This window comes from Etheostoma spectabile, chromosome 2 (genome assembly GCF_008692095.1).
Source record: "Etheostoma spectabile isolate EspeVRDwgs_2016 chromosome 2, UIUC_Espe_1.0, whole genome shotgun sequence".
NCBI classification, from domain to species: domain Eukaryota; kingdom Metazoa; phylum Chordata; class Actinopteri; order Perciformes; family Percidae; genus Etheostoma; species Etheostoma spectabile.
Window position 1 is genome coordinate 19637214 of NC_045734.1, and position 15242 is coordinate 19652455.

The 15242-nt window shown below is 39.2% G+C and overlaps 2 protein-coding genes across 2 annotated transcripts in view; one reads left to right on the forward strand and one right to left on the reverse strand.

Moving 5' to 3' along the window:
- The window catches only part of tusc3 (tumor suppressor candidate 3), a 77737-nt gene extending 69197 nt beyond the window's left edge, over positions 1-8540 (reverse strand). The window contains exon 1 of the mRNA XM_032530427.1: positions 8381-8540. Coding sequence (XP_032386318.1) covers positions 8381-8485 — 105 coding nt within the window. The 5' untranslated portion in view covers positions 8486-8540. The remainder of the gene's footprint in view (positions 1-8380) is intronic.
- Positions 8541-14584: 6044 nt separating this feature from the next.
- LOC116698496 (zeta-sarcoglycan) overlaps positions 14585-15242 on the forward strand; it is a 372560-nt gene continuing 371902 nt past the window's right edge. The window contains exon 1 of the mRNA XM_032530441.1: positions 14585-15242. This exon is cut by the window's right edge and continues 111 nt beyond it. The gene's annotated coding sequence lies outside the window, so the exon portion shown is untranslated.

Genomic DNA, 15242 nt, shown 5'->3' on the forward strand with positions numbered 1-15242 from the left:
TAATTATTAACACAGCTGTATATTGTAAAGCATGAGAGTCAAACCTGCATTTGTATCAGTGTTTCCGCTGGTAACTCTGCTATCGCAAAAAACACGGCAAAAAACACAGAAGACTTCAACATAAGAAGAATGTAGCATAATATGGATGTGAGAGCAGCTATAATTAGCCAATGAGACAATAAAATTTGTTTTTGTTAAAATCAACAAATAAACATGATAATTGATCGTGATCACAGTATTGGTCAAAATAATTGTGATTATCATTTTGGCCATAATCGTGCAGCCCTTGATCTGTGGTTAGTTTTCCAAGATGTTTGGACAACCTACCAGCAGAGTTCCTTCATAACTGTGCAAGTGTACCTTGAAGAATTGATGTTATCTTGAAGGTAAAGGGTGGTCACACCAAATATTGATTTGATTTAGATTCCTAGTATACTTGCATTGTACTATAAAGTCCATGGGCAAAGACTGAACTGTGAGCTATGGTTTATTCTCCGATGAACAGGTCAGACAGAAAACCAAGATTCAATAGCGCTTACACGGTGTTTAGCTTCATAAGCCCCAGTCTAAAGTCAGCAAGTGGCTTGGGTTATGCCCTAAAGGGCCTACCCGGTAGTTTATTGGGCCTCTGTGTGCAGAGGTTGCAGGCTCTTATTATTCTGATCCACTTATTAGACTGGTCCCTAGGTGTGCTAGCAAGTCCACTACTTTGAAATCTCCATCTCTCTGTAGATAAATAACTCTCTAGATATATAATTCTCCTTGCCTCAGACCTGCTGCCTTGGACATTATTTCTCTCTTTACTCCCCTGACTCCATAGGCCTAGGTATAGGAAGTGCTTACATTGGTTCTTTCTTTGTGCTGTAGTCAGCCTTAAGACAGAAACACAACACAAGCTAGATATAATATCTAGCAGAGCTGGGGTGATGAACGAGGGAGTATTGAAGGGATATAAATATTCTATCTTTCCATGACTATTTCTTCCACTCCCTCAGGGGCTTATAGCAGGGTTTAGACAGCCAGGGCTTTGCACTGCCCTAACTTTTTTCTAACTAATTTATTTCTTCCCCCACGCCTGTCACAATCACAACTCAACTTTTTCCTTAAGTTGTCCTTTTTGCAGACTCTATTTTTATGTTCATTTATCAACCCACCATCAATCCTGATTAGGAAAATGACCTACGATCTACTAGCATAAGTGTAACAGAGCTGTGTGACATTCTAATCAAATACTTTACGTAAATGAAAATAGGTTGAGTATACCTAATATTTTGATATACACATATACAGATACAGACATACAGATCAGTCTCAGGTTGAAACTTGAAGTTCTGAAAGTTAAGTTGCATGTTTTATTATGTTTAATGTATGCCTTAGTCAAGGTTGTTATTGCATTTCAGAATATGTTTTCTTTAAAAATAATGTAATATGTGACCTATGCACTAGGGCTGCACAAATAATCATAATTTTATTGAAATCACAATATGGAGTACTGCAATATCCAAAGATGGAGAAATTTTGCAGCTGGGGCCCCATTTTTGTTACAGGCAAAATATGTGTCAAACCATTCTGAATAAAATTTGTGGTGCTGCAGGGACGTCCCAGTCTACAAATCAGATCTACAGTCTACAGATCCTTGCAAAAAATCACACTATAAATCCTTTTCATTTTTTAGATTTTAATATTTTTCAATGAAAATGAGAATAATGACACAAAAACGATCATTCCCTCCAATATTGTGAATTGTATCGCAATATCCGTTACAATAATCGCAATTAGATAATTTACTCATATCGTGCAGCCCTCTTATACACTTAATATTTAGTTTTTTTAAGAGATGATATTGAAAGCCATATATATATGTTGTCAATAAAAATGTGTTTTTTTTCCGAAAATTTAACAGTATCAGAACATCTCTAGATTTCACCATTGATATCACCACAGCAACACTAAACTGGTATCATAAATGATCACGCCTTGATAAACTTTATTATGTTCAACACAGTAATATTAGCCCCTTTCACACAGCCTGTTCAAGACGGGATTATTGTGCCTTTAAGCCGCCTAGCAGCCACCTGTGTGAAATTAAAGAAAGAAAAAATGCAGGGACAGAGTTGTAAATTCATTACCCGACGTAGACACAACAAAGATGTTACATTTTTATTCCTTTGATTCTTTCTTTGCGCTGTTAATGCACCACAGAAATGTTCTACTGCTCCTTACTATAGAAGACATATAGTGCTGCCTTTGTTAGATTTCATTAGATTCCATCAGCGTTTTGGTCCCATTTGACTTTGGTGTATGACAAAGATAGTGTGAAAAAACTTCATGGAATTATTTTATATAACCAACTAAAAAGGATTTTCATAAAAACAAATGTAACCCCTGAATGCCTTAAGTCCTTGCTTGACAAAGTTAGTATTAAATTCTGCTCCAAAAAATGTAGATAATAAAATTAGATTAAAAAAAAGTTTGGCTCCTTTGTTTAATATGATCAGTGACACTACAAAAGAAGTCTACAGAAGTCGATCCAAATGCAAAACAATAGCAAATCCTACATTCCATTAAAACTGAACCCAAAACCATTATTTTAATGTTAACAACTCTTTTCTGCTCTCTCTCTCAGCCCCTCTCGCTACACTGCAAATGCAGACTAAACATGCATTTAGTGCACCAGCAAAATAAAGCCATGGTCTCGTCTACACGTAGCTGTCATTCTCACCACAATGAGTCAGTAACTAGAGAATCAAAGAGAGGAAATCAGACAGGGACAAACAAAATAAACAACGCTGTGAATACTGACTCAAGATTTGAATATTGATGTAACAAACGCATTTGAATGTTTGAATGTTTCAGGACAGCTTTAATTAACTTAACCTTTAGCCCTACACAGCCCACACAGTTGAGAGCATGAGCTTGTAGCGGCCAGGGGAAGACGAAGGGCAGCGAGGGAGAGCAAAAGTTGGTGAGATGCTGCTCACTATTTTGTTTTCAGCTAAATAAGATCTTCCTCCGCCTCCTCCTCCTTTTGCCATGGCCCCAGGCAGGCCACTGGGAATAACATTTCTCACATTATAACTCTTCAATATATCTTCTGTGGCTCTTTGTCTGTCTGTCTCTAGCACTTGGCAAGCTCCTGCCTGCTACTTGGTACGGAGTCACACAGGATGGACCAAATGTTGGTGGACACCAGGGATGGGACGATATGCTTTTCTCCCGATTCGATTCCTTGATTACACATCGGTGCAGATTAGATTTGTATTGCGATTTTCATTCATTGCATTTCTAGAAGTATTGCGATAAGTATAGCATTGAGTATTGCATTGAGTATTTTCCTTCTTTAACAAAAACCAAAGCTGAATAATACACTTCTGAAGAAACAATATGTCATGAGACATGTCTAACTACTAATGGTAAAAAAAAAAAAAATGCACATCAAGTCATTCCGTCTGACATTGGGCATTAAGTTAATTTCCCACCCTGCTGATGACATTGTGTCTTACATGGATTCAAGATTTTCTAAACAAAACGTATTAAAAGATGGAGCAAATCTGACCTTTCGCGAGTTGGGGAGGGCAATGTTCCATCACACATAACATACACGGTAGGGAAGGCAAAGACATTTCTCAGCTGAGGTAGACCCATTAACGTTACAGCTGCGGTGTTTTACCATTGCACATTAGCCTAGCTGCTATCGGATTGTCCTTCTGTTTACAGTTTTATCCCGATAAAACGGCAGGGTTGCATTTCAACCTGCATGCACGTTTCGTAGCGGCTTATATTGGTAGAGAGAGCAACAAGTTAGCAAACTGCCGACTCGCCCTCTCTTCTCTCTGCCTGCTCAGCTGCTAGATGGGCTGCAACATATGTTGTAAGATTTAAGCCAATGGTTTTTCGGGGGCAAGGCCATTCACTTTACCGGCCGTATTGACAACAGATAAAGTCACCGTGTCTTGAGTAGATCTAGTTTGTTTTTTTATTGTTCACTTTTCTTACTATCAACTTTGCTCTTTTTCCTCTCACTTTTCCTCAAAGCGGCACTCATACGCTACTCTTCGTTACTGCTCGCTCTCATTGTGAAACACGTCACTCACAAAAGGCACCCTGCCATTCTCGCTCTAACTTATGCTACTCCCGTAAGGGGTGTCACTACCCGATGCGAGTCGAGTGCAGATGTGAGTTGCGCATGCTCAGATTTAAACGGTTTACAACATAACGTGTCATACTGAAATTTGTAACATTGATTACAGAAGTCTCTCGTTAGCATCTTGTCGCAAAGTGACGCATGCGTGACTCAAATCTGCACTCGACTCAAATTGGGCAGTGACAAGGGGGTTGCGGTATACAGGAATTTCTTGCATTTCAACTTCTTTTTATAGCCAAAGGTTTTATTGTTATTATTATTATTATTGTTATTATTGATATCTTTATACAGTCTTCTTTCTCTCTATAGTGTATTTTGCTAAAAATTGCTGCTGGAAATTACAATTTCCTTGCGGGAGTACTCCCAAAAGGATTAATAAAAAGAAGTCTAAGTGTAAGTCTAACCGCGACAGAAAAGAATCAGTACTGTTGCAGCCTTATTAAAAATAGTGGCAGAGAAGAAAACCAATAATTGCTGGATATGTTTAACTAGGTAAGTGACTGAGAAATGCTCTCACTCATTAGATAATGCAATGTGTCCTTGAGACAGTCGGTAACAGCAGACCGTGGCTATAATGGGCAGCTCCCTGGTGTAATTTGGTAAATGTGAATCAAGGTCGTGCTGAAAATAAGCACTGGTGAAAGCAGACTGTCCCTGGATGAAAATCTTAAAAATAGTTTTAAAAAAGTGTGTAGTTTTAAAAGTTTCAAACTCCAAATTTATGATTGTTTTAGACTACAGTAAGTTTTTTTCTTCTCAAAGCTTTGCTAAACAAATATATTTAAAGCAGAATACTGGACAAACAAATGAGAGACTGGTATCTTCTTCAGTGTCGAAATATGAACACATATTGCACCAATACAAAGTACTGTTTGGTTTGTAGTAAGTAAGGTTTGTACAGTAAAGTCTCTATAGCTCACTCTTTCAGTTGTAAAACTAAATGATTACGGCTAAATGTGTCCTTGCAGTTTCAGAAAAAGTCCCCTCTCCTAAAGGTTAACTTTACAAGAAGTGACATATGTGCGCTCATATTTGCACAGCTTCACACCAATGTTTGTGACACATTCATTAAACATACACCTCACAAGCCATCGTTATTAGCGATTAAAAAAAGAAGTGTTTACAGCGATCTGGAGGGCAAATCTGTCAGTCTCAATTATTTATTCACTTTCTCACATTCAAATGCTTTTCAGTAGGTAATCTGTCAATTTATTCATTTGTTTATTCTTCCACTGCATCAGCTCTTTCTTCACCCATTTGTGGACGTGTTCAATTCTTTATTTATTTGTTCACTTGTCATGTACCTGTCCATGCATTTCGTCATTTATTAAATCTTTGTTTGTCCACTCAATCACTTTTCTTTTTATCTGTTAAGTCAGCTGCACGGAAGGTGCAGATGAGGTGGTGCACCAGTAATATCACAACACTGTTACTCAGTTAAAGGTCTTTAATTGGTCCATAACAAAACAAAACAACAAACTAAGGCTGCCCACTAAATGTCACTGATATGAGCCCGCAATTTGAACATCATGTTTAAAGTTAAGTTTCAGACTTTATCTTTCACTAAATCACTATAAACAAGATAACAGCATGGTGGGCTACAAAGTTTAACAAATGTATTATTGTCTCAAAATAATCTGACTGCATGGCCAGGTTGGCTCAGTGGTAGCAGGCCCACATGTACTTTGAGGTTTATGCCTCAACGCAGAGGTCCAGGGTTTGAATCCGACCTGTGACGATTTCCTGCATGCCGTCTAGGGGTGGGGGAAAACATCAATACACCATAGTATTGCGATATTTTCAGTGACAATACTGTATCGATATACAGGCGCTAAATATCAATCTTTTATTATATGTGTTGGTCAGTTTGTCTGCTTGACAATCCCATTTTGAAGCAATAAAATTGAAGTGATATGAACAAACAGAGAAATGTATCTTTTTAGATAAAACAGATGTTGACAAAGTTTCCTTTTGGGGATATCAACAAGGTTATAAATTGCGATGTATCGCAATATGTTTAAAATTGTGGTTGATAATTTGTTTAGGAAAGCAGTCTTCGGAGTATCTTTGCATCATATATCAGTGCAAAGTTGTTGCATAAGCAACATAGAAAAGGTTGGTTTTCATTTCAGCACAAACTGGCCAACATATCAATACTTGGTGAATCTTTCCCACCTAAAACTGGTCTCGGTCTCAAAAAGCCCATATTGGTCCGGCCCTAGGGTAATTGACTTGCAATCTAGGAGAAATAACACGCAAGAATAGATATTTGAATATGTTCAGACCTATGTGTTTGTTTTTCCACAAAAGGAATTTTAGGGAGAAAAAAAAGCCAACAAATAACACAACTACGGTTTATCTGGTAATTGCTGTGATAACTTTCCAGAGTTGTAAAATCCTGTCTGTGTGTTGCTTTATCGCAGGGCTGTTTTCGGTCGGAACACAGAACACAGCAGTCTCTGAACTTGCGTTGGGAGTTTTGTTGAAGTTGGATGCAGTCCAATTTGCACACTTGCAAGCAAAATGGGTCAGACAGGTAGCCGTCTAGCGTTAGCTTTCCACCTAGCTGGAACTCCTGCCCTCGTTCGGCGTTTCTGCTTTAGCACACACCGCCGCCGATGTCCCTTTACCCGGCTAGCCGCATCGGGCAACACCGCAGGCTGAATTGCTGGTCTTCGTAGCAGGAGAAGCTCGCATAGTGTGTTGAGTATTCTGTCTGTCATAAAGTTTCCTGCATATTCTCCGATCTGTATCCCAGTGGGACACCTACGGTAGTTTGAATGCACATAGTTTGTTGCTGAAAATGAAGCCAAGATGGCTGACACTCGACTTGCTTCGGGTCCAACCCCCTATGGGCGGGTTGAAATCATGCAAAACTAGCTGGCTTGTAGTCCACTGTTGCTGGGCAAAAATGTCTCCGAGGACAAAAAACAATGGGTTTTTTTCGTCATCGGAGTTTGTTTTCCAGACACAATACAGAGATCTCTCTCTCAGGGGGACATAAGGGAGGGAAGCACGGTCATTCAGAAATACTACTAGGTTTCTACTGATACAAAGCTTAATGCTAAATCGGTGAAGTATCCCTTTCAACATAGTCCTCATAAATCGACCAGAGTTTAAAATGCCAAAAACAAAGGAAGTCCAAGGGGCCTAAATGAGTGAAATCCGGCGGATTTTCCGGCGGTAACCGAGCAATCCCAAGAGTGGAACATTACGTCAAGGTTATGGTTTGTTAAAGATATAGGCCTAATTGCTTTGGTTTAAATTGTTATAAAAACACATTCATGAAAACATAAATAAATCCTGTTTCATTAAATTCTGTCACCTTTATAGTATATGTATTACTATTATTGGAGAGAAAGTTAATAATATAACCAACAATATACAGTCTGTAAAAGTAATGTCAGTTGATTTAACTCAATGCAGTTGAACAGACGCCCTTTGAGATCAGTGAGAATCGATTGAGCAAACAAGCCACAAGAGCTTCCGTTTCACTTCCCTTTCAGTTAACCCCCATCACCATACCCACCACTTGACTGAAAGAAGCACATACAGTAGTTACAGGGTCTGCCGGTGCACTACCACTACCTAATTAAGCTAGTATGCAGAAATCTATTGTTGTTATTATGAGTGTCGCATCGTCTGACTGTTAGACGATGCTGATGTGTTAGACTCTAGAGTCACTAATAAGCTACCGAGAAGGAAAACACAGCACTTCCTGCACTTACGAATTTCAAAATAAAATCCTGATTAGCTAAAGCGAAATAATGCTTTTAAGTAACGTTAGTAAAGCTAAAACAGTAGAAGCGTGTCAATGCAAACACGTAGGATGTTTTAGTAGTGTTCCCAGACCAAATTGACGTCTTACAGAAAACTGTAGACTGACGTTTACGTTAACATATTGACGTTAGCTAACGTTAGCTACATTAGCTTGCAATGACTAACCATGAATGTACGCTTGTCACATTGTGCACAACAGTAACAAATGTTTATTCAAACAGGAAAGACACCATCACGTAACGTAAAAAGACAACTGATAAGCAGTGTCTCTTTCAGTCACATCATACAAGAGGCGTTTATTTTATTGCGCCCCAAAGAAAAACGTTAGCTAGCTAGATAACCAGAACGACGCTCCGACAAACTCCCTGCCTATCCTGACTAGTTAACGTTTATGCTCATTACATTAAACAGCACCCCTATATTCGCTAAAAAATATTTAAGCGGATGAAGCTTTACCTCTTTCTTCTTTTGTCCTCCCCCCGGCGGCAGACATAGCAGCAAGAGGAAGAAAACAGACAAGACCGGCAGGTGAACGAAGAACTTAGTCCAAACAGACGCCATGACGGAAGGATGCTCTGACTGCGAGACACGTCAATGACAATGGATGTTCGGTCGACCAATCAACGGTAAGACAGTTGAAGCGCAGAATCCTCTGGGTTTTGTAGTTTTTTAGGCTATATATACATATAATATATTTACTATATTTACAGACTACTTAACATTTACATCTAGAGATCATACTTTTAATTACTACTTTGAGGGAGGAATCTGTAAGGAACTGTTGAAGCTGATTAATTATAGCCTGGTCTTTAGGAATAGGGAATTTAATTGTCATACACTGCTGCAAAAGACTCAACATGACATCTTGAACTGAACAGTGTATTGAAAAAAGAGCAAGCTAGGTATAGGCCTTATTCAAAAGTATGTACTAGCATAATGATGAAAAAACAAGCCAAAAAGAAAAGGTAATGGACATGTATGAAAAAGCCCTTTGTCACTGATGACATTTACTTAAACTGATTTTAATGTATGAATAAAAAACTGGATAAAATTAGGCACCGCCTCCACAGTTGCAACGTGGACAATTTTTGCGGTTTGGCTTTATGTTAATACATTTTTATTGTGGTGTGTGTGTGTGTGTGGTGTGTGTGTGTTGTGTGTGTGTGTGTGTGTGTGTGTGTGTGTGTGTGTGTGTGTGTGTGTTGCGTGTGCATGTGAGCAAAACACTTTGGTAACTGTGGTTTTAAAAAACGCAATGCAAATAGAGCTTTACTTACTGCATTAAAAATGCAGAAATCATTTAAACTCACAGCATTAGGTTGACTGATGATGTTTATTCCCCTTTTTATGGCTTTTCAAAGCACATACGTTTTCAGACAAAGAATTATATAAATGTTCATCCAAAGTCACTATATCAGATAAGATTAGATTAGATAATACTTTATTCATCCCACAGTGGGGAAATTCCCTTGTTACAGCAGCAGCAGTTTTCTACAGTAAAAGTAAAAAAAAAAAAAAAGCTGTACAACACACAAACCAACAGGCAAACAACAGATAATGAGCAGAAGGGATAGAATGAATGTAAAGTGGCGTCAAAATAAAAGGTATTATAAAGTGCGGTTGCCATAGTACAAAAAACAATATTGCAGTGTAAGTAAGTGACGTTAACATTAAATTGAATAATAATATAGCAAAATTAGGTAACCGTATAAAACTATCAGTATTATTTAAATCTACAACCATTTTTAAATTCATCTTAATTTGTTATTAGTCCATTACGAATGTGTTTACTCTTGTGTCTTTAAACTTGAAATGAGTAAGATGGCTGAGTGGAAATTTCCCCCTGATTAAGTTACTATTTGTCAAAAGTGTGAACGAATGTGAAATCTGAACCAAGGACTGCAGAATTTATCTCTTTGCTTCTCACTAATTTGCGAGTGGTGAGATTGTCGCAGACACTTCATAGAGTTAATTGAGGGGTACAAATGATTTATGTGAAATCATTGGGGGTGACATGTCTCCCTGTCTCCCTCTGAAATTATACCTCAGCACTTTGTAACTAAGGTAAAGGCAGTGCATTAGCCTTGCAATAAACATTACTAGTGCATGTTTAAAACCTTCCATAGTGAGAGCAAAGGTGATTATTTTAGATGTTATTTTTATACTGGAATTGATAAGCTATATGTATGCACACGCTGTACATCTTTTAATGCAGTCTAATGCAAGAACGCAAGTGTTAAATGTATTACAATAAAAACACAGCACAATATGAGATAGACAAACCAAACCAACACACACACAAACATAAACACACACACACACACTCTCTGCTGAAATGAAACCCATGTTGGAATATTAAAGCCAATGCACCGTGAAACAATCAGTACGTGTTGCAGTCTTGTTAAACCACAGTTCATTCGCTCTATAGCAACTCAATCATGAAAGCATCCCCAGACTTGTTGGGCTTGATCGCAAAATTTGTCAAATGATTCTCTTGGAATTGCCTTGCAGGGTTATTATGTAGAACTAAAGTTGCTAAACTTTTAAATGTAAAAGTCACATACTGTACTTTGAAAATCTGCTGGATTTGGTAAATTTTATATTTCCAGGACGGTTGTTGCTATTGCACTGATGCAGTATTTGCAACAATATTTCCCCAAACCCAATTATATTCAGTGTACTATCATAAAGGACTAAGATAATCTGAAAATATTCACATTCATGAACCAATGTACATGTACACACCAGGAAATCTATGACAGTTAATCAATCTTTGCAATTATTGCAGATACATTTTCTGCAAATCAACAAATCGCATAACGTCATTATTCAAAACTACAACTGCTCAAATAATTCTGCTGTCAACGTTCACAACATTTTTATTTGCCCAAATGCAGCTATAAAGCAACCAACTCAATTAAATTCAGGCTAGAATAAACATTTGTTCAGTATTATTCATTAGACCAGCCCTGATCAAGTACACGTGGCCCATCTGTATTAAGATGTAATGCTATTTTATGTTAAAAGGGATAGTTTGGATATTTTGAGGTGTTGTGAGGTACTTATCCAGAGCCTGTATATTACCTAAATGGTGGTCGGCACGCAATTGGGAATACACTGACTATTGATAAGTATCCCTATTTTTAAAATATCCAAACTATTCCTAAGTGCAGCTGTAGGTGGGGAGACCTGCAGTTTTAACAATATACTGACTGTCCTTTCTCCATGAATGAAATATGAATAAAATAAAATAATCTTTAGTTATCTGTGGGAACCAGAAACTCCCTCAGTGTCCCCTCATCTTTCCTCAATAGCAAGAAATTACAGTTTCCATTTTCACATGCATCCTCAACGTTATCTCAGATTAGCTAACAAATGCTAACCAGTAACTTGCAAGTTGCTGTCAAACTTTGTGCTGCATAGCAACACAAAAAGATGAGCCTCCCATAAGCATTTGCTCTCTCTGCAGCTAGCAAAGCAAACAGCTGCACGTTGCATTTAAGCAGAAGAATAAAGCTCCTATCTGATCACAACCTAGAAGAGTGTTCTAAGAGGGAGAGAGCAGAGGGATAGAGAGAGAGACCAAGAAGCCTGTTAAAGCCAGTGCCTGCCACTGCAGTCAGTGGTTCTTTAGGTAAAATTGGCAGCTCAAATTACACACTACATAGTCGTGATACAGAGACTTTAATATGCCATATAAGAAATAAGGAGAAATATATAGAGAATGAAGAGCAATTGTGAAATGTGAAAACTACATGTGCCTACATGTGAAACATATCCCATGAGAAATTGGGTTTCACATGTGATAAATGCATGTGCATTTTCCTTAAGGGAAATTACATTAAGTATAGTGTTTATAGCTTGTTTTTGATGAACGTCCGTGGCAATAAAGTCGTAAGTGGGCAGGATTTGCATTTGAAGCATTTGTGGGCAAGCAGCAGATACATAAAGCCAAGTAAATGAGAGACAGTATGGAAGGAGAGAAAAACGGTTTATGGGGATTTAAAATGCAGAGAAAAGGCAAGGGGGGAGATTGGAGGCAAAGGGAGAGAATGAGAGAGAGAGAGAGAGAGAGAGAGAGGAGGGGATGGATGGGTGATGTCATATCCAGCTGGCTCAGAACTGGGTGCCCGTATCTGATGTCAGCCGCTCCCTTATAAAAAATAACGAGTCCTCGGAAAAATGATTAATTGCCCGACAGCACAAAATTTAGAGAAAAGAAAGAGAGACGGTGGTGGGGAGCGGATGGGGTTCCCTGAGCAGAAAATAGCCAAAGAGTGCTATTGAGAAAGAGGTTGAGAGAGTGCAACATCAAAAGGGAAATAGAGAGAGAAAAATTGAGAGACGTTGGGGTACAGAGGCATTGGAGGAAAAGCAGGAACAGAGACAGAGGGATGAAGAGGGGATGTGAAAGAGAAAGAGAGAGAGAGAGAGAGAGAGAGAGAGAGAGAGAGAAAGAGAGAAGAAAGAAAAGCAGAATAGGAGAGAGTTAGACAAACAGAGAGGGAGCAGCAGAGAGAATGAGTGAGGCGTTCATTAATATGATGTTCGTTATCTCTGACCAACTCCCTCAACAAATGTTCCTCTGTGTTCTCTAGTGTGCAATTCAATAGGCCTAGCTGTGTGTGTGTGTGTGTGTTTGCGCGCGCGTGTGCGCGTGTGTGTGCGTGTGCATGAGCAAGAGTTTGTGTGTTCATAAGGTACCTCTTTACAGCACATGTGTGAATGCATGTGTGTACTGTGACCACTTTCATGGGCAAATCCTTCCAACTGAACACAAACATACTGACCTTGAAGTCTACAGAACATCACACTTATGCAAAGTGGAAAGAGGCTTGAAATTGAAGTAGAAATCTTTAGCCACAGATGCCAAATTGGAGATTGTGCATCACCAACGTAATGTTGAAATAAAAATATATTGTAAATTTGGCTCCAAATTCAGATTTTGTCTAATTTACAGACACACATCCATTAGTTTTGGGATGTGCCATTGTCCATTAACATTACATTAAGCCTGTACATCTTAGAAACATGGATCAATAAAAATTTTCAGAATAATAATATTAATTGAATTATTCATACACTTGTATACACTGATTTTGGACATACAAAATAACCTGTGATGCAACTAAACTAACTAACTAAGTTTTTGAGCTTTGCAGACTTACATATTTTTGAAAAAATATCAAATGGATAAGAATTATTGTGGTTGGCAGAATGTGATTGGGTGAAGTCATAAGCATATCCCTGTTTGTTACAGCATGGCAAGGTGTTCTCCGCTTGGCGAGGAGGTCTGAGTCTATGAGGTAACATTATTCAGCACTGTCGTAATCCTATCTAATACAATAGGTTCGAAGGACAGTTGTATTTCTGATGAACATGTGTACAGTACACCAGAGTAATAAGTATAAAAAAACACAGTTGTAAAAAATCTATTTAAATCTCATCTTCTGTCTTATAAAATAGTGTGGTATTCAAGAACAATGACAATATGCTCTCCAGCATTTCACTTGTGTCCAAAGTTATTCAACTCATTGTTCTGAGTTCTGGGATATTTTATTACAAATTGCAAGGTATGTACCACAGTCTTAAAGAGAACAAGCCGCCACAAACTAAGATAATAATAGATTGTGTTTCAGAACTTGTCACTAACGGAGACCCTGTTCTCCCCTCTCCTTCTCTTCTCCTTTGGTCACCTAAACAAGCCTCATTTCCTCTGTCCTCCTCTTCTCTTCTGGTCATCACACCTTCTCTCCTCCTTCCCTCTCCCCCCCTCTATCTTTTTCTTTTCTCCTCTCCACTACTCATTTCTTCTCCTTTTGTCACCGGACCTCCTCTCATCCTCGCCCATCAACTCTTCAGTCTTCTCTTTTCCTTCTCTTCTCTCCACTATCTTTTTCTCCGTCATTTGTCACCTCTCCTTTCCTCATCTTTTTTTTTGCACCACACCCCCTCTCCTTTTATCCTATTCTTGCCTCTCCTCTCCTCTCCACTGCGCTGCTCTTCTCCTTATTCAGAAAGTCTTTGACAGAAAATAGTAAAAAGCCCTGGTGGTCGGCAGGCGGCGACACCTTATTATGCAGGAGAAGGATGAAGACAGTTTGCACCATAAGAAAGAAAGAAAGAAAGAAAGAAAGAAAGAAAGAAAGAAAGAAAGAAAGAAAACAAAATATGATTTATTTCCTGTGATTCATATTCACATAGAGGCATAGCCTACGTATCTATCACACACACAACACACAACCCCTCACAACACACACACACACACACACCACCCACACACACACACCACACACACACACAAACACACACAAACAGAGGCAACAACCACAAACTTTCTGCAACAGCCTCGGCATTTAAATCTCGTTCATGTCTTTAGTGGCAAAGCAGCCTTTCGATTATCTATTCATTAGAACGAGCCTTAACCTCTCCCTCCTCTCCCTCTTTCTCTACCACACACACACACACACCACACACACCACACACACACCACACACACACACACACACACACACACACACACCGGTGCGTCAGTATTGGAAATATACATCATAAACCCTCCTTCTCTCGTCTCATTTCTTGCAGCTCCCTCATCTGCTCTCTTCGCATTTCTCCCACAGGTATCTCTCCAGCTCTCTCCTCTCCTCTCTCCCCCCTCTCTCTCCTCTCTCCTCTCTCTTCTCTCTCTCTCTCTGACCCCTCTCTCTCTCTCTTTCCCCTTTCTTTCGGGGAGACTTGATATCTCTGGCGGTTTGCCGCATGGAAGTCGCCCAGGCAAGGCAGAATATCTTCTGTCTGATCTGGACTTCTCTTCAGTCTGGACCTTCTCTTCAGTTGCCGAGCACTGCACGAGCAGACACAACATCACACTCACATTTAGCGGGATTGAACGGGATATGTCGGCATTTATCCGCTGACCGACTGACAGGAGAGTCTAAATCCCGGCTTCATTCCAGCAGTGGGGGAATATTTCTTACTCAGATGTAACAACCAAAAAAGACCCACCGGATCGTCAAGTGCGCAAAAGCCGCATCTTGAAACATTACGCAGCTATTCTATACTATTTCTATATTGTTTTATTCCCTCGATCCCCTGCTCGGACAAACCGGGAACCGCAGGTGGGGGGGCGGGGGGTTTCCACGGCATGGAGTCCTGATTTTACCAAGCGACCCACCGGGAGGAATGAAACTGAGAAAACCCGTCGCCGTGGTGGAATACTAACAACCTAATCCTATAAATACTAAAACAAAGGGGATGTTGAAGCAGAGTTTGGGACTCTAGAGAGCATTCCAACTTTATTCGTCTCCGTTTTTAGTCT